The sequence below is a fragment of the Neopelma chrysocephalum genome, unplaced genomic scaffold (assembly GCF_003984885.1).
Source record: "Neopelma chrysocephalum unplaced genomic scaffold, ASM398488v2 Primary Assembly neopelma1_22, whole genome shotgun sequence".
Classification (NCBI taxonomy): Eukaryota; Metazoa; Chordata; class Aves; order Passeriformes; family Pipridae; genus Neopelma; species Neopelma chrysocephalum.
In genome coordinates, this window is record NW_020897689.1 from 20448714 (window position 1) to 20471736 (window position 23023).

Consider the following 23023-nt stretch of genomic DNA (forward strand, 5'->3'; position numbering starts at 1 on the left):
ATTATGCTGAATGTTTTGCATGAAATATTTTGCTGAAGAATCTCTAGTTCCTACCTGCATTCAGAGCAATTTACAGTAGTTTCTGTAGCTGTGATGAGAAGTGGCTCACTTTTGTGGGGGTTTGGCTATATGAAAAATCAGCTGTTGTATCAGCTCTTCAGAAGGAGTTGGGGTAATATACCACAATAATGCAAAGTAGGAGATGTGAACCTTTTGAGAATTTAAAAATATGGCATTATCTTCTTTGCCCAAACTACTTCTGTACTCAGAGTAAACTGAGCAGTTATTTCTCAACTGAAAATTTCAGATAAGAAGCAAAAATGTAAGAATTACATCTATGAGAGAAACCTTAACAATTTACAAATATTGAATAAAAATACGTGTTGTTTTAATATTTTATAAAATTAAATTATAATAAATCTAGTCATTTTTCCATGTGAAAATTAAAAGATCTCCCACTAAAATGCTTTTTAAAATTATGTCATTATTTTTAATAATAATAATAATAATAACATTTTTGGAAAGATAGAATCAAAGAAATGGTAGTGAGCAATCAAAAAAGCTGAATGAGAAGCAAATACATCCTTTTCCAAGGATATCTCAATAAATATAATGGAAACTTTGTTTTGTGCTTTGCACTGATTGTGTTGTAGCCACAGTCATTACTTTCAAGTCATTAGCTTCATTAAACTAACTCTACTTAGGATCAGCTCTATATATACAGTAGTATCACATAGTTTACAAAGATCTGGAACCTTTTTCTAAAGCATGAAACACATATTTAAAAAAAAATTAGTTCATTGAATGGTAGCTTTTCAAGGAGCTAACTTTTAAATGGTTTTAGTCAGTGGTAAAAGATGGAAAGACTGTCCCCTTGTGGATAGGAATATGAGGAAAAGTGATACTGTAACTCACTGATAGCAGCAGTAACCCCAGGCATTTGGAGTCCTCATTAAGAAATTGGCCAGAATCCTGCCTTGCACATTGTTCATAAATCAACACTCAAAAGTACAAAATGCTACGAAGAGCCTTTTAATTTAAATTGGTTGGCCTGACAAACAGCAGAGGGTAAAGACTGAGCTAATGTAGCATCCTTGTTAACACTATCATTCCAGGTTAACACCTAAATCTAACTGCTGCAGGCAGCTGCAGTGTGGCCTGCATTTAAGAAAGCTTTTTTGAGAAGAACAGAGCAGACAATGGGAGAAGGCTCCACCATAAAGACAAAGCCTTATGGTATATCTATAAACCAGTGTGCTACCCACACACGTGCATCTGTCAAACCTGTGCTACAGCATCCATCTACAGGGCAAAGCACCATTGTCCTCACTTCTGAGTTGCACTGACAGAGGGACCAGAGGAGGATTGGTGCACAGCCAGTTGAAGACCCTCTCCCCTGCCTGCAGATGTTAGATTATCTGTCAGCACTACAGATTCCCCACACACATTGTCACCTCTGACCCATGAGAACTACCAGAACATGCCAGCACCCCATCAACCCTCAGGTCTGGGATAATCAAGGGCAGCTTCAAATTTCTGCACAGGGAAGCAGAACTTCATGGGTCTCCTGAGAACTTCATTGGGCTGCTGAGATAGCAGGGGATGTTTCTCATAGGAAGTGTTCTACTTTATGAAGTCCAGTCCTTCCTTAATGCAGGCAGTTACAGCCACCCTAACACGTTTATCTTGTTTTGCCTTTATTAAGAATTCTCTCCCAATTACTTCAATTGCAAGAATTTTTTGAAATATCATTAGAAACCTCACAAATTTTAGCTTGGCCATATTGACAATCAGTGTATATCTATTCACTATATTATCCTTTTGTTTAAGCAGCTTTTTTTAACACCCTATAACTTAATCCTTGGCAGACAGTAATCATATTTCCTCCTAGCCTTTTCTTTGTCCAAATAATCAAGCCGCATGACTGCAACTTTATTGTACAGGCCAGGCTCCCCAAATGCCTTCATAATGTGATGTGTCACCTGAAAGCATACTGTGGGCTCAACTTCTTCCACCAGCAATCACTCAAGAGTGTACTCAGTCTCATCAGTACAAAATCTTACTCTGTTCCTAATGGAAACACTTTGACTGATGCCTCCTTTGCTAATATTGGTTCTTTACACAGTCACATCTCAGAGGTCACTCCTTAGAAGCCCAGCTAACTCAGTAGTTGATTTTATCTGTCATTTCCTACTGATTGTAGCAGAAATTCTCATTCTTCCAGCAATGATTGAGAAACAGGTTGCTGACACCCTTTGAAGACTTTCTACCAAAAAAGTCCTGAAGGTTTGTGGCTAACCAGTCCAATACTGGAAAGCTGAGGTGCAGGTTGGTGTGCAGGGTGAAGGGAAGATAGGCCTGAAATAATATTTGGCCTTTGATAGCAGAACATTTGTGGAGTCACCATCTCTGGAAGTATTCAAGAGGCATTTGCATCTGGCACTGGGTGATACGGTTTAGGGGTTACAGTGGTAGTGCTGGATTAACAGTTAGATTAGGTCTTAAAGGTCTCTTCCAACCTTGATGATTCTATGATTATATGATCATGAATTCTGCTAGGTGGAGCTCACTGAGTCACAAATTGTCCTCCACAAAAAGCGAGTATGTCACATCTACTACTCTGTGATACACAAACAGACTAAGGAGTTACTCGAAAGGTCGAAGATGACAATATAAAAACCCATGATGAGTCATTGCAGGCCTCGATAGACACAAATATTTGCAGACTTATATTAGCACTTTTCATTCATATATATCCCATTCCTAAATTTATGGCACTGGGTGAGTTCCATGTGCACACTGACAAATGCCCAAGGGCCTTATAATTTGGACAATGTGGGATTCTAGTAAAAACATCCAGACATACATGCAGCAAGTCTACCCTGTGGGTACGGATTTTTTATTTTTTGGGTTTTTTTGGATGTTACAGGTCGCTTTGACTGTCAGATGAGAACAAACTAAAAGTGAAAAAGAGGAAATTCTTAAAACCTGTTTCCTCTATCTCTGTCTTTAACGCTAGGAAGCAAAGAGAAACCAAACTGTTTATTTCTGTACTTCATGGGGGAAGCGTCCTGGGGGTTGTGAAAGTTCCCTCTTTCCTTCCCGGTGACGAAACTTCATTAAAAAAAAAAAAAGCTCGTTTTTGCATAATTTCATAACCCTAGTTCGGGGCAGTGGCTGAGGCACAGCCTGAGGAGCCTCCCTGCCCTCTCCCGCCCCGCCCCCCCCCCCGGCACGGCCCGGCCCGGCCGGCACTCGGCGCCCGCCATGGCGGGGCCGAGGAAGGGGCCGGGGGGTGCGGAGGAGCCGCCGCCGCTGCTGGTGAAAATCGTCATGGCCGGAGAGTCCTGCGTGGGGAAGACCTCCATCGTGCGGCGGTACACGGAGCCCGGCTCGCCGCCCGCCGGCACTCCCGCCACCTCCTACTTGGCCACGATCGGTGAGTGACCGCTCCGCGTGCCTCCGCCCGCCACGCTCCCTCGCCTTGCCCTCTCCTCCCCGGGTGCCCACGGCTCACACACGGCCGGACCGGCGCTGCCAGCGCGGCACTGCCGGTCTGGGAGATGTCGAAGCTCCCTCTGCTGAGCTCTGCGCGTGTCCAGCAACTTAAACCTGTGCCAGCGTGTCAGGACATGTGTCACCCAGAGCCACTGCAGAGTGCTGGCCTGTTACACTGGCCTTGCTGTTCATCTGGGCTTTGGGAACCTACTCCCGTTTTAAATTTATGAAGACAACTTGATCTTACTGTTGCTATTGCCCACGGAGGCCCTGCTGCTGTACACTGGTGTGGGTACAGAGAAAGCCGTACAGAATCACAGAATCGATTAGGTTGGAAAAGACACTCTGAGATCATCAAGCCCAACTTGTGACTGAACACTGCCATGTCAACTAGTCCATGGCATTAAGTGCCGTGTCCAGTCTTCCCTTAAACACCTCCAGGGATGATGACTCCACCACCTCCCTGAGCAGTCCATTGCAATGTCTAATCACCCTTTCTGTCCAATCTCAACCTTCCCTGGCACAGCTTAAGGCTATATCCTCTTGCCCTGTCACTTATTGCCTGGGAGAAGAGGCCGACCCTGACCTGGCTACAATCCTCCTTTCAGACACCAACCTCAAAGAGATGTCAGATATCAGTAAAATGCCCAGTTCCTCAATCTTTCAGGCTAGAAAGGGATTTAACTTTTCACTAAAAATTTTAATGGTATAAAGTCAAAATATGTACTACCGTAGGTAGCTGCATGCATGATGATTAAAGAAGAGCCATTGATGTGATGGAACTAATTAGCCCTTGCCAGACCATGTCCATTCTATGCTGTACCACCCTACTACCTCCCCCAGCACCACTGCAGATGGGTGATGATGGGGAACTTCCCACTGCCTTGGTATCCCAGCCCCACAAGCTGACTGTCCACATGCTGAAACCTGTGTCATCAGCAGGCAAACGTTTTATGTGTGTGCAGTGGTTTGATTTGCTGTGGAGATTTTCCCAATTTTTGCCTGGGAAATTTTCATTTTTAAAAATTTATGTGTATGAGTTTGTGGGTTTTTTTTCATTTTCTTTGCTCTTGAAGAGAAGACTAAGGTATGCCAGGAAATTGTGTATTCCTGCATTTGGAATATGCATGGCTCTTTTAAACATTTTTCAGTCTGGGAGGAGTTGGTTTATCTGAATTAAATAACAGATAGTAGCTGTGGCAGTAGTTGGCCTAGGGAATACTTAATGTACATGACATGACTTGACCTGCCCACATGAGAACAGCTGAACTTAAACCACTTTTTATTTTCTTGCCCATTCTTGCAAAACGGTCTCTGAAACCATCATGAACAAGGAGGGAAGAACAGAACTAACAGTGAAGTTGGGAAATAGATCCTAATAATAGGCAACTTATTGCCAGGCTTAGCAAGGAACTCCAAAGAATGGCCATGAAAATAAACATCAACTTTGTTGATGTGTTTTATACTGGAACAGAGATTCATGACTATGAGGTTATTATTTTGAGATACAATTTCTTTTACTCCTAATTCAGTTCCCTGCAGACTCAAAACCTTTTCTAAAGTGATGATATTAAGAATATGGTTTCCAAGTTATAACTTAAACCATTTTCAAGGAATAGTGAAGATAATATGAGTTTTTGTGACAGTTATGGACTGAGATTAACTTTGTTAGTTTTATTACTGACACCTAGTATTGAGAGATTTAAAAACTGTTTATGTAAATGAATCATCCAGATGTGGGTTTTGTTACCTGAATATGGTAAGTTATTTCTGAAATACTATGTTCCATTTAATTCCATCTTAACAGGTGTATTAGAGCTTAGACTTTAAAAGCAAATGAGATTGTGAGTGATGTCTTCCAAAAGAATAATATCGGAAGTGAAAGTTTCTTTTTTCATGTAGACAGCTACAATGGAGAGGAAGACCTATAGGTTGTGGCTCCTAATGTTGTAAACGAAGAAGACACAATACAATGTTTTCTCAGTTCCTGACGTCTTCTCCCTCATTGTTGACGCTGTCAAAACAAGTAACTGTTTTTATCTGGCTGCCTGTTTCATACAAGCCAAATGATCCCTTTCTGTTGTGCAGCCTATTAAATGCTCATCTGCTGTTAACTGATTTTTCACCTTACCTATCCAGGTGAAACGTGATTTGAGTAGAGGGAAGATTATCCCAGCTGTGCAGTGTTGCAGCCTTCCGAGTTCCCTGACAAATTCATGTGCCCCCACCTTCCTTAGTGGCAAAGGGTCATATGGACAGAAGTTAAAAGGCTGTTGAAAGTCTCATTTCTGTGTCATCATGAATCACAGATTTGTGTTACTAGGAAAAATTCTAGTGTTATTGCAGGGGAAAAAAGCAACCAAACATTTTATAGTAGGCTTCAGTAGTAGCGATCTTTTCTAAAATTATGTATTTCATGAGAAAAAGCAAAAAATGCATTCACAGTAAATTAGCATTGAAAACTTCTAATGCATCACTTAAACACTCAAGGCTGGGTGCCCTTCCTCCTCTTCAATTACACAGTTCGGATAAATTATAAGCACTTATAGTTTTCTAATTAAACTTGTACGCATCATAAGGCGGATGCATTGTATTATGAATAGACTATAAAGAATAAATGTTTTTGTTTAAACAATGGCATTGCATATAAAGCCGTAGAGAAACTTTATGAACAAAAAAACCCCTTCTATACCAGTGAACAGAATTGTGATCTCATGGACTGTGAGGTTATTTTGCTGTATTAATGGTTGCTGTGGTCCTGCAGCCCATGTGTTTTCTTTGAGAAACATTTCTGCAGAGCTCTGAGTCCTCTCAAATCTGTCATAGTTGAAAGTGGTACAACTTCAGCATTAGGATTAAAAAGTCTGTGTAGATGCCCTGATACTTACTTTAGAAGGAAATAAAGTAGAACTAATCAGCAAAAATAAACCATAGTGAAGGTATGTGTTAACATCATCAGTAGCAATCCACATCTTAATTCCTTTTTCTTTTTTTTTAACAAAACTGGATTTTTTGTCACTGTTACTCTTCTGTCGAACCATCTTATCCTATGAGTTGCTTTTCTTAGCAAACCAGCAATTATCATTACTTGAGACTGCTCAGATACCTCACCACTTCAGATATTTCTTGACATGTACAGGAAAAGAGCCTGATACAAGTAATACACCAACAACTAGTAGGGGTTAAGTATGGGTAGAAGTAACACAGTGGAAATTCAACCCACAACATCTCACTGGGTGCTTGCCCAGTTTGGGCACAGGAGCTGATAGCAACTGTTTCCCTATTTCTGGAGTTGAAGACAATGTATTGACAGTAAGTGGGCATTCACCATCCTCTGCCCATGTTCTTACTGTTGCATCCTGCTAAGCTGCTCAAACTTGCATTTTCTCTGGATAGACATATTTTTTGAGCATTTTCTGTCAGGAACTCACCAGCTCTGTTGGAGTGAAAAGTGTGTTGTCATTTCTAGGCCAACTCCAAAAGACCTCTTTTGAAGAGGACTTTTGCAGATGGCCAAAGCCTATTTTATAGATACTGAGGGAAGAGAGGGGCATTTCACAGCTGCATTACCCTGAATTACTGACTATTTTTGTGTGTTTTAGACCTAATTGTCTATAGGGTGCATCAGTCCTAATATGTGAATATTTGTTCTTTGGAATATAAAGAAAAGAAATTAATTTCATGGCTATAAAACTTGGAAATAACAACTAGAATTTGAACTTGCACCCAGCATACCCCTTCTCGGTTTCATTTGACAGCCTAAAAGAACCAAGTACAAGCTGTTGCATTCCAATAACATATATCTCCAGAGCTGTAATCAATGCTCGCTTTGTTATGTTGGTCATGTTGTACAACACGTAGGCCTAAAAGCATCTGAAATCCGTGAGCTGTCTTTGGCATTGTGGTTCTCATTTTTCTTTTCTGTCTTTGCAATTTGCTAAGTTTGCTGGAAATTTCATATAAAGACATGAACAATTCATGCATGCAGAACATATTGACTTCTGTTTTTCACTAACATTCATTGACCTTTTAGGTCAATAAATTTTGAAGTTGACTTAAGAAGTCAATACGCCTGATTTTAATTTAGATTAAGTTTTAGTCTGATTCAGCATTCTGCTTCCCTTTTTATAAATAAATAAAAAAAAGCTTATAGCAATTATTATTAAAATGTATGTCAACTAAGAACTTTCTCATATAGGTTTGGGAATCCCTGTCTGCTTTATAATTTTTTGCTCTATTCCCGATCCACCATTTGAAAGCGATGTTTCAGCCTCCCAGTGTGTACCCTGTCCCTCTCAACATCAATTGTAGAAAATGATACAGATAATTAAACAAAACTGTGTGAATTTCAGGAGCAAATGTTTTCCATCACGTTGGAATTTCACCTTACATGAGCAAATTTGACTTAAATTACATTTCCATCTGACATTATTAATTCCATCAAGGAAGCTTTGTGTAATACTAATTACAGATACCAATTATACTATTTCATCTTTCCTTTCCATTGAAGCTTCAATGAAAATTCATCAAGTGAAGGACATGATTATCATAATAATTTTTTAAATCTACCTCAACTCCCGTATCACATACACACAAAAAATGTTAATGGCATTGGAATCATGCATGTGAGAGTGTACTTGTCAAAATTTTGTGCACAATACATCTGTCAGTACAAAGGAGGGGAACATTTCCTCTGTTGCATTTTTTAGTTTGCTGACATGGATACTTTGCTTTGATAAATTAATTTGGCAGTCAGGTTCTTACAGAAATCAGTACAGTGGTATTAACTCAAAATTTTTGTGATTTTTTTCAAACTGTCTAGGTCTTTCAAATGACATTACTACAGGTGAAAAGCCACTCTGATGTAATTTTAAGTAGCTGTAGTTTGATCTTATGGAATTTTGACTATACAGTATGGTCAGCTGTTGCAACGCCACCTTAACTTCACTTAATATAATTGACAAAAATACCTTTATTGTTTTTCAGTGGGGAAAAAAGCTATCAGAGAAATTATCAAATGTTATTTCAAGCTTCAGCAATAAAGTAGTAGGGAAACGATGGATAACTCTGAGAAAAGTGCCACTCTAAGATAGCAGCTGATAGCTGGCTGATTGTAATATTGAAACTAAAACTTTAGCAGCCCATAAATGCAGGTATAATCTACTACATTTGGAGTACTAATTTGATAATATAATGAAGGAAAACACCATAAATTATAAGGAAAATAACTTTGAGGAAAGATCTGTAATCTATGTAGAGACAACATTCTGCACTGATTTCAAATATTAATGCTTGCTTTTAGAATTCTGGATCTGTGATACATGGTGATTTAGGTTGTAGAGACAATCCTCTTCATATTGAATTAAATCCCATGTAAGTTTTGTGTTTGCGTGTAATTAGTACAGCCAGCTCCTATTCCTGTTCATGTAACTCTGGATACTTTTTTTAGGGATTTGGAAGTAAGGACAGAAAAACGGTGTGGCACGTGTAATGGCTTTGTAAGCATGTCTGCCTTCCCATTCATAGCTGCCATGCTGTTGAAAATCACCAAGATATTTGCACAACATATTATTGTGCATGGGCCATGAAACTGCTGTCATGTCACTTGCCTATCCATGGAAATACCTACATGTAGTTTTAGAGTATCTGCACCTTTGCTTTGGCCTGCCCCTTCATTGCTTGGTATTGGCATTGCTTTGTATTGTATTTGTGCAATGTATTGGCACATAGCTGCTTTCATCATTGAATAATTTCCTTCTACAACTTCCATTTTGAATGTGTATGGTTGGCTAGTTATTCTTTGTTTGGTATTGTTCCTTTTCACTTTCTGTTCAAAATTGCACCATAACTAGAGCTAAGAAACACTATTCAAAGGGAATCCATGTTAGTATGAGAAATGTTACAGATTTTCCTTTTTTTCTTTCAGGCATTGATTTTAAAGTAAAGCCAGTAATGTTTAATGACACAAGAGTGAAACTTCAAATATGGTAAGTTTTAATTTGTATCAGAAATGAGAGCCAACTAAATTGCATTATGACCTGAAAAATCTCATCTGCTTTTGATCGTGTGTCTTCCTGACATGCAAGCATTCCTACTAGGTCATTTTAAATTTGAATTTAGCCTAGGGGAGCACATTTTTTGCAGCAACTAATGTAAGTTTAAAATACGGTTGTTCCTGGGTTACTTTAACAGTAAAACTTGCAGCATACAAACAATGCAGATCTACGATCCATATTAAGTATATTTAATTGTATAGGAACATCGAGGGAAGTGACAAAGCAAAAAAATTTTACAGTTCATTACCCATCAAATGCGTGTTCAAAAGCATCACCAAGAGAAAGCCACTAAGAGGAATCTGTGAACATACACTATTTTTTGGGTTGGAGGTTTTTCTAAAGAGTATATAGGGCTACTGACAGCTGTCTCTCCAGGCATCCAGTACTGAATGTTGTTTATACTTACCGGTATTTAACTTCTCAAGGAATTAATCTGTACGTGAATTACCTGACCATTATTAGATCTGCAGTTATTCTGTCTCAAGCTTTAATACAAAAGTATTGAAGGCTTGTTTATAGCTTTCTTAAGGCATAATTATGTGTAGGAGTCACTGCATCCCTGTATTTTGTAGACTTTTTCCTGAAACCTGTCTTCCATCTAAACCAGCTTACTGTTTGTGTCAGAGTTTACATAGGGCTTGTCAGAATATGGGGATGTCACCTGACTCCTGCAATGCTTGTACTCCAGATTTTTTTTATCATCTGAGTTGTACTGATCATAATTATTATGTATATAAAAAAGCAATAGTGGACTTGACATTACACTCAGACTTCAGCCACTGGTTTGGCTTCCTTAGTAGGGCTGTATTATTCAGAATAAATTTCCAGTGTATTTCTTTTAATGCTGTGTCTCTCATCTGTATCTTTTCTTGTTCCTTTCACATTAGAGTATATAATTCAAAATTTGGACAATACTCCTTAAAATAAAGGGGGTTCTGCAGTTTGATCATCTTTTGTTTGTTTGCATGTGTGTGATTTATTGCAATTTCTTTCAGGGATACTGCTGGCCAGGAACGATTCCATACACTTAGTACTAGCTATTTCCGTGGTGCACAAGGCTTTGTTCTTGTATATGACATCACAAATCTGAAGAGTTTTCAGAGTATAACAATGTGGATGCAAGACATATATGAGGTAAGTATATCTGTCAGTGGTTGATCTAATGAAAGTAATTAATGTGTTTTTTTAAATGACTGCATGAGATCTATTCTTGTTTCTGTATGTTTATAAACAGAATTTCATGCATTTAACTAAGCACACAGTATGATAGTAGAATTACTGTCATCTGAAACTGGAACAGAATGTGTATTATCTAGGACAAGCCCATGGTGATGCAGGAATGTTTTCTGAAGTACTTCTAAAACATAGCTTCCAATCCAGGTTTGTGCATGCTGAGTTATGATGCTTTTGTCGCTGGTGTGGCTACACATAAGTCAATCTCCTTGAGCTCATCCCAGGATTTTAATTGGTTTCTGTATGAAAATTCCATATCACAGCCAGTTATTTCCCTTTTCTATTTTCATTATTTTAGTGTAATTACCTCATCCCAAGATCAGTAAACATCCTCTTTGTCCTTGCTGGGTATTCCTTGAGAGGATGGTTTCGAGAGGGAGGAATTGGGGTGGGAAGCTGTTTGTTTAGCTCAGCTGCTTGTGGTGCTGCAGCCAGAAACACGTGCTTTCATGTAAAATAGGAAGTGATTCAACAGCACATGGCTGCCAGACAGGGAGAGTGTTCCCACCTCCCTGCTCCTAAACATTGGCTCCCACTGTGCAGCTTTTGGAGCTTGTCAAGAGCCCTCTGTGGTTCACTCTGACTTTCTAATGCAATAGAAAACTAACAGAGCAAAAAAAGTCGGATGGTTTTTCTGCTCCATCAGTGAGTTTAAGAGGCTCATAGAATGGTCTGACACTTATTGGAGTTGGTGCAAGGTAAACAGGTAGGAGTAGGAAGGCGAAGAGAGAAGAATGTATGGGAACAATGTGAAGGGAGGAACCAGGGAGGGAGGAGTGGGCAAGCTCTTAGACATAAGATCGTTCAGCTGCCTGTAACCCTGTATTCCAAATCTTTATTGCTAGGTCTCTCTTGTTATGTTCTCTGTTAGGTAGAAGCAGGTCAGTTTTAGAATAGAATAGTTCAGCTGTAAGGGACCCTCAGTAACCATCCAGCTGCCTGACCACTTCAGGGCTGACCAAAAGTTAAAGCACGTTATTAAAGGCATTGTCTAAATGCCTCTTTACTTGGCCTGGGGAGTCAACCATCTCCCTAGGAAACCTGTTCTAGTGTTTGATCACCCTCTCAGTAAAGATATGCTTCCTAATGTCCAGTCTGAATCTCCCAGGCACGACTTTGAGCCATTCCTATGTGTCTTGTCTCTTGATGCCAAGGAGGAGAGATCAGCACCATTCCCTTTACTTCCCCTCCTCAGGAGGCTGTAGAGAGCAATGAGAGTGCCCCTAAGCAGTAGCATGGCAGTCTGTAGTTAGCACAGTTGTGTAAGTTAGTATGCTTGTGTAAGAATCCAAGCAAGGAAGTGCTCTTTGTTGATTAAAATCAAGTAAACATTCAGGCAGTTTTTTTAATGTTCTTATGATTTGGTGGGGATATGACATGATGGAGAATTAATCTTTGGAAAGTGAGCTTGAAGTAAAACCATCAAACACATGATTTTCTCTCTTCACAGCTTCAGTGTACAGCTGAATTAATGAACTACACGTGGTCATATATCCAATAATACATACATATGGTATCTTATACTCTTGGTAAAACATTATATTTACATTATCTCATTATTAACAACATTACCATGGTGACCTAGTACATCATTATCCTTGACCTTAGAATCGTCTTAGTGACAACAGAGCCTAACTGCAGTAATGTGTTACTGAAGGAGATTCAATGACACAATATTCTTGCTGGCTTGTCTGCACACACTTCAAATTAAGACATCTGTTTTATTATTTTGTTAAGAAAAGCACGTGCCCTTATGTTGGACAAATAAAAGCCACGCCTAGATATACCACTGGTTGTACAGTTTCATGGTTAACAAAGATTTAACTCGGCACACGGTAGAATAGTATGTTTACTGTAATCTGAAGCTGAAAATATAGTTTATCCATATATATCCATTAATATCTATCTATCTATGCATATATCTATATATCGGAGTGTACAAATTTCTCTATAAAATACTAGTCTTTATTCACACTGGCTCCAAAGGGGTCATGTTGTCCTGTCATCTTTAATTAGATCAACAGGGTGATTGATTCAGTGGGCTACAATTCACAACCATAAACAGCAAGAAAGTTTCAGGATTGTATGGCCTAGGTGGAGGGAAGTATGAGACTAGCACCTGTAGCCACCGTGCAGGCTTAGATCTGCTTAAGTCAGTCAGGAAATGACACCTGCACAAACCTGCTTTCTGTTTGTGACACTTCAAAGCTTCTGTGTAAATGTAGTCAAGCTATTTAGACTGTTTAATCTTAACCCCTGAAGGTACTTTGTTAGTTTAAAATTTAAAAAATCGAAAAATACTCAATCTAAACCAATTTTTAGGAATGTAAATTGCATGATTGATTGTACCAATCTCAAAACTAGCAATTAGTGTTGTAATAGAGCTAGATAATAATAAAAAATTTAATTTAGTCCTAGTGGGATATCAATTTCTGAAGCGTCTTGGTAGAAATATATGGAGCCATTCATTGCAAAAGAAATGTTTTTAAGCAATAACTGTTTAAAACCAGGGCATTTCATGAAAATTAATTACTTCCTGGAGGTCGAGGACATTCCCTGCATTTGCTTTGGTCTGTGAATGCAAACCAGTATTTAATTCCCCACAAATGCCCAGAATCAAAGTGGCTATTGCTGCAGTACCCTTTGAAATATACAAGCATAGAAAAAATAAATAAGCTTTAAAAAGGAAAAGGGAGAGAATACAGACTTCATGAAATACCAGACTAACAGGTAATATAAAGCTTGCACCTGAACCAATCAAACAGGAATTTTTGAGACAATTCAGTTATTACATTATACTCTCATGTTTTAATTCTTTCCACATAAAAATTTTAAAGTTTTTTTAAAATCTGTTCAATGTACTAAACCATTTTTACAACAGTTGAAAATAACAATCTAAGCAATTTAGCATTCTTAAGAAGTCCATTGATTTTATAAAAACTGGCCAGTCAGTGCAATTACAATCAGATTGCCAGTAATGTTCTTATTATATTTCAGTTATTTGAAATGTGGAATACAGCAAATTTCCTATTAAAAATGAATTATTGTTCAAGGAAGTTCAAGACAGAAATATGCTGCCATATCTGTATTGCTGTAAAATTTATATTCAGAACTAGAGGAAACTAAGTAACATGACTGTACTTAAAAATCTTAGTAGAAAAATACACTCACCCACAGATTAATATCTTAGGGCATTATTGGCAATCCAGTACAGGTATATTGGATTTGTAATGCACTCATTAGGACCATGATAATTGCAGGAAAATTACTTTGAATCTGAAACCATTCTTTGTTTGTAGGATTGCAGGTTATGTGCAATTTATTAAAGTGTTCCTCTTGTCTTCTGGCATGGCTTTTAGCTGTTGTATGCACCTGTTCTGAAAGGCTGATTCTGTTTGGCCTTTGAAAATTAAGTACAAGTAGCTGTGTACCAAATCCATTTGCAGAAAGCAGTTCTTTCTAGGATGTTTTGAACAAGATTCCAACTAACATTGGCAAAAACTTCCTCACAATAGGTTGGTCAAATGCTCAAACAGGTGCCCAAGAGAGGAACTCTTAAAGGACACGCTTAAAATGCCATTCAACAGGGCCTTGAGCAACCTGACCTGACTTTGAAGTTGGCCCATCTTCAAGCAGGGGATTGGACCAAATGACTTCCAGAAGTCCTTGCCAACCCAAATCGCTAATGGAATACATTAGCTTTCTATTTGTCCTACCTGAAGAAGTGACCCCTTGACCAGTATATAAACTGTATGGGTGTGTTGTGTTGCTGACATTTTCGCATAGTGCCCTTTTTTGATTCAGTTCATCTGGTGCATCTGGGACACTGGACTGTCTTTCAGTGTTTCTGCATCACACTTAAATAAAAGCAGCACAGCAAATTGCTGTACAAATGTAAATTAGTTTGACTTCAAATTCTTCTGAGTTTTTCTTTCCCAGGAGGGAAAGCTTGATGTCAAAAGATTTAATTGTTCCAGTTTGTAGATGGGTTTGTTGTTATGGCTCTGATTAGAACTTAAAATTCTTGTTCTTGTCATTATACTAAATTAGTTTATCTGTAATCCCAGGTTGGTTTTGGGATAAATTGGTTTATATTTACTGCAGTCTAAGTTTGCTAGTAGGAAAGAAATTTTATCATTTGTTTATTTCCACTGAAGTCCTGGAAACCAGGCATTTGTAACTGAGGTCATAGGATGGCACTTAGAAAAATATATAGAAAGAGACATGTATGGGAATCGTAATATGAACATTGTCCATGTGATACTGTCAAAGAGACTGTGAGGGCAATCTATTACTGATAAATAGCTCTTCAGTATTAAAAAGGGTAAGTTTCTGCTGTCATTGTCTAGTGAGTAAGAAGAGGAAACTTCCCAGCTTTAAGACCTTCTCCAGCCCTGCCTTTATCTTGCAGTTTGACCATGTGCATCTTCGTCAGATGTGAAAAATTATATTAATACTACATTTCTTCCTCATATACAAACTAATTGAGTATTCCCATAGTGTATTTATCACGTATGGGTTCTCGGTTTGACTATTTGGACTTACAAACTTCTGTTCCCTTTTCAAACTGTCATCAGTGAGTATCAAAATCATGCAGCCCTTCACAACTACACCCTGGAAGCGTGGTGGAGGGACAAGGTGGTGTTTCTGGAGGATGTATCGCTGGATAGAATGGTTCATACAACAAAGAGTCTGAATGAGCTTGTAAACATCACGGTCAGTTTGCTGCAGGGGAGGTTGAGGCTGGCCATTCATGGTCGGGTCTGTGCTCACCATTTAAGAAATGAAAGTATTGTTTCTTCCAATAACCTGTAAATACAGATGTGGTGTAGTTCTCTTACAGTAAAGGTGTCTGCTGCTTTTCATACTCACATAAATTCAGAGCACTTCTGGAAAACAAGAACTGCAGAAAAAAAAAGACCTACCATTTGAAAAGAAAAAAAACCACCAAACAAATTACATACGAAGGGGATGAGCAAGATATTTTCCCTTTTGCATTTTTGATTTCTGTTAATAGCCATGTAGTCAGGCAGTGATTTGTATATCTGCTTGGTTGGGTGCCCAGGCTGGGTGAACGTTAAGCAGGAGGGTGAAGGGCATGGGTAGGTGTCCCCTGTCAGTAGGTCGCTAAAGAGGCCGTGGTACTGTGGTGCAAATGTCCAGTGTTCCGAGCCCAGTGTGTGGCAGAGCTGGGTTTGAGGCTCTGCCGCTGCTCCCTCCCGTGGCCACTGCTCGGAGCAGCCTGACTCCTGCTGCTGCCAGATCCAGCTGTCTGGGAACCCAGCGGAAGAAAAGCCCTTTTGCCAATACCTGGTGACTCCAAGCTCTGCCAAACACTTCAGAAAACTAGGTTAGTCTCAATAAATCTCTTGACTCCAGTTTTTGAGAGAAATATAGTGCTCATGTTTTCCTTTTCAAAATAAAATAGTATAGGTTTTCTTCCTATAGTTCAGGTTATTTTATTTTAAGCTTCAATAAAATGTAAACTTTGAAATATTAAAACCTAAGGGAAAAATGAGAGAGTGAACCAAAAATCTGGCATTTTTGACATACCAAAGCAAACCCTTTTTTTTTAATCTTTACCAAAAAAAATTTTTTTTGCCTTGATGAAATGGATGAAATTTTTAATAATACTTCTCCATGATATGGGGGAAAAAAATATTTCCTGAGTCTATGAGCTTACTCAATGCTGACTTGCATAGTAGCATTTTAACAACAGTAAAATAACAATCGTCTTTTAGATTTTGCATTTGAAAAGCTTATTCCCTAGCTATAAATAACAGAGTATGAAATTACAAAGTGAGCTTTTGGAAGCACTGAAGAGCCATATTTTTGGCCAGTTCAAATCAGTGTACCCTTGCAGTTTTTATGCCAACTGAGCACATGGTCAAACTTCCGCCTCATCATATTGACTTAATTTTTTAAGTCTTCATCTACATAATCAGTTTTCAGAATCTGAAATGTACATCAGTTTAGTGTATAATCTTCATTTTTCTAAATGCAAGAAACTACAAGACACCATCTTTAAAAAAGGAGTACTTTGAGTGCTTTGATGGAGGAAACAGACAAAGTGAAAAAACATTAATACATTATGTTGATATAGAATTAATAGTTATTTGCAGAAATAAATACTGATAAATACTTACTGAAAGGCCTGGTACCTCTAACTTCTTTTAAATTTTCTTATTATTTGAATCTCTTTAGAAAAAACATTCCTACTGCAAAAATTTGTGCTGTTTATACAGAAATAAAGTTGCAGAATGAATTCAGTAGTTTTGTATGTGCAGTATGCAAGTATTTCCCTTTGACCTTTAACTTCAGAGTAAAGTTAAATGTCTCTCATAATATGTTCATCAACATGCATACTTATTCCACATGAAAAGTTGATTATGTGAGGAGATTAAGTTGTCTATTTACCCTATTTTGGGACTGATATATGTGATTTTATGTAGGAGAGCCATTGACCCTAATGAGTGAATCTCCAGTGCATTCTGAAATAGCCAACATTTTGATCTGTTAGTCCAGGTTAGATTGATTCGCTATTTTAGGCCTGTACTTCCTAGTCTTGTGTTAAGTTTACTTCATTTTACTACTGCGTTATCTTGAACATCAAGTCTGGGTATGAAATAAGTTTAGCTGACTCTAAGAGGAGAATGGATTAAAAAAATGAAATAGTGTTCCTTAATAATAAATTGTGCCTACTGCTGTACTCTTCAAATGAGGCAACTTAGTTGTAAAAGTACAAATAGACGAAAAATAATGATTCTCTCATCCTTTACTGAATAGAGGTTTTTCTCTGCATTTCTTTGAAGGGAAGGGCATGCATGCATATGTGTGTGAGCTCTCAGCAAGATGATTGTGACTGATTCTGCCTTATGGCAAAGTTACAGAAATTAAGACGGTGACAGAGATCAGAGAGAGATGTGCAGCCTGAGACCAGGCTTTTTGAGTCATCAAAGAAGCTGTGTGAGCATGTACCTCCAGAATAAAAGCCATGGCAATCAGATGACGTTAGCTTCAATTGTCTCTAGAGTGAGACCCTCAGCTTCCTCCATTTAAGGACCAAAAGTGGTTTTAAATATTATGACTTTCACAACAAAAGTCAGTTTTCAAATTCCACATTCTGTTGCAGAACTGTTCACTTTCCTTGTCATTATTCCGGTCATGCATAGTTACAATAGCTTATCTTAAAATAACACTAATGTAAAGAACCCAGTGCGTTTCACAGTCATCATGCATGTGAGTGGATTAGAGGAATGAAGGATGGAGACAAGGTCAAAAAGGTAGATTTTTCTTCCTTTTGGGATCAATGAGGTTTTTAAATTTTACTTCATTAAAAATCTATTGCCTTCTTCCTAGTCTCTTGGAATAATCAGACTTTTATGTTGAGTTTGAACACTTCGAATGTAATTTTACTATCTGTGTGCAAAAGCAAAGTACAGAGAGGTGCTCTTTCAGGTGCAGCAAATTCCTTCCTTTTTACTTGTGAGTGCTGGATGTAGACCGGAGTCATATGCTAATCCATGGATCTATTACTTTAGGGAGGGAAGTGTCTGTGAATTCAGGGCATTTCCAGTCACTTTAAAGCCTCAAGATGGAGCACTCATCAGAAGATGGTGCCCATGCACCGTATACTTTATATCTTATGAAAGGGGTTGGAAATTATACATGGCACTTCTAAGTAGCTTTTTTCTGCTCTTTGCAATCTTGCTGTTTCACTCCTAATCCCAGTAACTGATGGAAAATATTTCCACATTTGAAGGTCAGGACAGAATTTAGCCTTTACTTTCAAGGAAGTGAGGTGCTGAGAGTTGTGTGAGCTGAAGGTGAAGGACTTTTATTGTTTGCTTTTTTCTTACTTGACATTTATTAATGCTGGTTCTCTTTTAGAAAGCAGGTGATGAAGTGGACGTAATACTGTTGGGCAACAAGTGTGATAAGGAGTCAGAACGTGTAGTTCCAAAACAGAAAGGAGAAAAGGTATCATTGATACTTTCTTTGGGCTCTCCCGAGTATCTTAGTATGTCACTGTGAGCTGTTAAACTGGAAATGGTGAAAAGCTCCTGAATCCCAACAATTCTACTAGGGATTGCTCCAGAAGAACACTTGAGGAGTCCTGGAGTGTTGGGGGCTTTTTTAACATACGAGTAGAAACACATTAAGTAATTCCTAGATGGTCTCTTTAGAATACACTTTTAAAGGTTCAAATGCACTTTAAAAGTTTTGGGTGCTACAATAGAAATCTTTAATATAGAGTCTGCATTTTCAGAATACTGTTATAATATGGAATATTAAAATGTAATACATTCTGCATAATTTTTCTGGTACCACCCATCAATAATCTTTTTGCTACAGTCTGACTATAAGGAACTATTCTGACAGCCTATGCAAAGTAATCTGCATTCTCTATGAATAACCCTAAATAAGACTGGACAGGTACTGAACATCCAGCTCCTCTAGACCTAACTGTGTGCATGTGGTACGGCTGAGACTACAGTATAGTTTATACCTGCTGACCATGGTTAGGGGAAGAAATGTTATTAAGTGGGGAGTGCTGTTTTAAAGGCAGTGGCAAATTATTCTGACTGAGAACCAGTGAGGAAATTCAGAAACCATGCTATGACAGAAGAAATTTTGATAATAACTAAATATTGCAGGAGAGCATGGCCTATATACCAGTTAATTTTGCTACTGCATACTGTATGCATCTGTTGTCTGGAACTTGGAATTAGCCCTCCTATTATGCTTTCAGGCATGGTGAGTCAGGCAGGATGTTCAAAGAAAAACACACTGATGATATCTTGCCAATTATATAACCCCAGATTAGGGAACTTTAAAAAAATAACATCACCTTTTTGACAGCATTACAATCTTGCAAGTTCATTGTTTGTATGGAAGGTGCTTTCAATGTTAATGTACCATAACTGTTTACAAGGAATAAGGTTGCTGAAGAACACATATGTACTCTCACACAAAGAATGTACTGTCAGAAATCTAAAGAGTCACTGGATGCATGTGCACAAGAGGGCAGTAGTAGGGTTTTGCATATGGTATTAAGCATGACATTTTGTGACTTCTGTATTCTTAACCACACAATCAAAATTTCTCTTAATGTAGTAATTTTTTCAGAAACAAATCATTACCTCCTCCCCAGTGAGTCTACTTGCTAGATTTCCCCTGTGTTTTTAGGCAAGGCAACTCTTCAGTTATACTATTTCTTCTTTTAGTATGATTTACAAGTGCTAAAGCATCTGACTGAACATGCTGGAGAAATATTCCATTAGCACAGAGAGAGCTAGTAATTTTCCTCTCACTCCAAAGAAGAAAATATCCTTATTAAGAGGGGAAAACAGTTTGATACTAAGATTGACACATAATAATTCATACTTAGGTATTTCATATTACCGTGAAAGTATGAGCTGTAAGTATTGTTCTGCCTCAGTCTCTTGCAGAGAAGACCCTAGGTTCCCTGGGAATCTTATCATCTATGTTGGCATTTTTGTAAAAATCTGTTATAACTCAGTGGCCATCGTATATCACTTCCTAGACTAATTTAATGCTGAGAATTTTTTAGTTACTTTCTTTTGTAATTATGTAATTTCAATCACTCAGAAATTGATATATTTAATTTCAACATTATGAAGTATAATTTTCATGTATTAATTGTTTCTTATTCACTTTGACAAAAGTTTTAACTCAAGGTTCTTGGGCTCCTCTGTTCACCTCCCCCAAATATAATTTTCTTTTTCACTGAAAAATAAAAATGTTGAAGGTTATATGACTTGGTAGAATGTGGCAGGTTTTTTCCTATCAAATCTTTCTAACAGAAAAAGCCAAGTAAAATTTTCTACCCTTTTTTTTTTTTGCTTTTTCTGTCTTCATAGCTGAAGCTGATTTATAACTTTGAAGCTGATTTTACATGTACAATACAAATTTAAAAAAAATATTCTGCCCAGCTCTAGGAATATTTCAGCCACATCTCTCTGATTCAACACTAAGGAATCATAGCAGCCCTTTGCTGGGAAGTAGTATATTTTGAGTTAAAGGAACAATTGGAATTAAATTTCATCTTGGAAGCGGTATTAGCATTACTTATTTTGTTACTGTAACACTGGATCTCCAAACTGTTCTCAAGGATATTATAAAATAAAATTGCCCAGTAGTATAATTCCATTGGGTTTGTAAATGTATTTAGATATTTTATTTATGGATCTACTCAAGATACTCCTAAAGGAGAAAAAAATAGTTCTTTGAATGTGCCTTTCCAGTTTCTTTATGAGAGGGAGTACCCAGATCTGTGTTCATGTTTCCAACTGCTTTAACACTGGACTGGTAGGGTTTTTTCCATCTAGTTACATTTTTAGAAGACTTGCTTGCCACAGAACTTACCGCTATGCAAGGTGAATTGAAATTATGCATACATTAATCTTCTTTGACCAATATTGTGCACATATAGAGAAAAATGCAGCTGCATTGATAGATGTAGTAGACAATGTAGTAATATGATACAGAGAAGGCCGAAGTTTTTTGCTTTGATTTTATTTTATTTTTCTTTTGCATGGCTCTTCAGAGATAGAGCTTGCAGGTGTATTTGTGGTCTGTTTGTCTTAGGCCTCTGCAGGTACTGGCATGGTTTGGAAAGGAGCAAGTCAGCCAGCAGTGGGAAAGCTTTGGATTAGAAACTGCTTAGGAAAGTTGGATGCATCCATAGACATGATGAAGTTCATCCAGTTGTGCCAAAAGAGCTGTCAGTCAACTCTGAAAAAACGTGGTGGTTGGAAGAGATCCCTTTTGACTAGAAAGATGCTGGCATGACACGAATCTTTTAAAAAAGGCAAGGAAGGGACTTCAGGGAGCTATAGGCAGTCAGCCTTGTTTCAGTCATGTCGTTCAACATCTTCATCAGTGATCTTGCTGATGATAGATGGAGATTTGCATGTAGCATGAGGTTAAGGGGTGTGATTGGCAGACCAAATGGGAGAACAGCAATTCTTCAGGACCTTGATAAAATTCAGAACTGGGCCAACAGAAACATCATTGAATTCATGAAGTGCAAAGATTTGCACCTGTGATGGAGTAATCCCAGGCATGATTTACTGCTGCAAAGGACTCAAGTTTCTCTGAACACTAGCTTGAATATAAGTCAGCAGTGTTCCCTTATGGCTTAAAAGCATGATGGGTGACATTAGAAGGATAGTGGATAGTAGATCTGGGGGGATTATTACCCCCCTAATTAGTGCTGGCAAGGCTACATGGAATATTGTGCCCAGCTTTGGCTCTCCCATCTCAAGAAGGGTGTTGAGAAACTGCAGATGGTACAGCATACAGGTACAAAGGTGATTGGGGCCCAGTAGGAATAATCCATGAGGAGAACTGGGGGAGGTGGGTAAAGAGAAGGCTAAGGACCAGGTACTGGTCTACAGCAATTGAAGTGTAGCTAGAGAAATGACAGAAAAGACTCTTCTCAGCAGAGACAGACAATAAAGCAAGGGGCAGCAGGCACCTGGCTTGGGAGGTTCAGGCTGGAGATGAGGAGAACCAGTTGCGCTAAAAGAGTGATGTAGCTATGGAAGAGGGTCCCATAAAGGTTATAGAATGTCCATCGTTGGTGCATTTCAAGACATGGGTAGGCAAAGCCATGGCTGACCCCATTTCAAGTGGGGTTACCTTTCAAAATGGCTTCTGTGATTCCATGACTAAAATGTAGGGGATTTTTGTTCATCAGAGTTTGTACATAGGTAACCCTCTAGAAATCTGGTACGTGATACAAGGAAAAGGGAGTATTTAATTAGTTTCTGTGTACTTTAGAAACTGCTAAGCAGTTTACTTTAGTAGCCCAGTATTTTTTATTGCTTGTATTTTTCTTTATGAACCATTATACATCATTTTGTATTGACACTCATGAATAGCTAAATGATCTTAATTTTCTGTAACAAGTTGCTGCAGTACTGAAAATAGTTCACAGCAGTAAGCTAGAATTCCTTCAGATTCAGAATCCCTTATGAAGCAGTCTGTCTAAAGAAACAGTCTAGATCTCATCTTTATTTTCAGAATTACATTTTCTTGTAGCACTTTGGAAAGGAAACCAATTGCCTCACTTTTTTTTCCTACCTTTAATATAATCTTGGTTATATTTTGACTAAAACTTATGAAGTCTGATTCTTTTATCTGTATCTTCATGCCTGATTTTGGAATTTTTGTGAAGCACTGATTTGTTATTTCTGGAGCTCATTGAA

At 38.2% G+C, this 23023-nt stretch overlaps 1 protein-coding gene across 2 annotated transcripts in view; it reads left to right on the forward strand.

Annotated features, from left to right (window-relative positions):
* The first annotated feature begins 3228 nt into the window (after positions 1 to 3228).
* The window catches only part of LOC113963455 (ras-related protein Rab-10-like), a 30285-nt gene continuing 10490 nt past the window's right edge, over positions 3229 to 23023 (forward strand). The window contains exons 1-4 of one of the 2 annotated variants that reach the window (XM_027674541.1): positions 3229 to 3439; positions 9425 to 9485; positions 10550 to 10688; positions 18678 to 18767. In XM_027674541.1, the coding sequence (XP_027530342.1) occupies positions 3268 to 3439; positions 9425 to 9485; positions 10550 to 10688; positions 18678 to 18767 (462 nt within the window). In that variant the 5' untranslated portion in view covers positions 3229 to 3267. The remainder of the gene's footprint in view (positions 3440 to 9424; positions 9486 to 10549; positions 10689 to 18677; positions 18768 to 23023) is intronic. The other variant, XM_027674551.1, reaches the window with a different exon arrangement.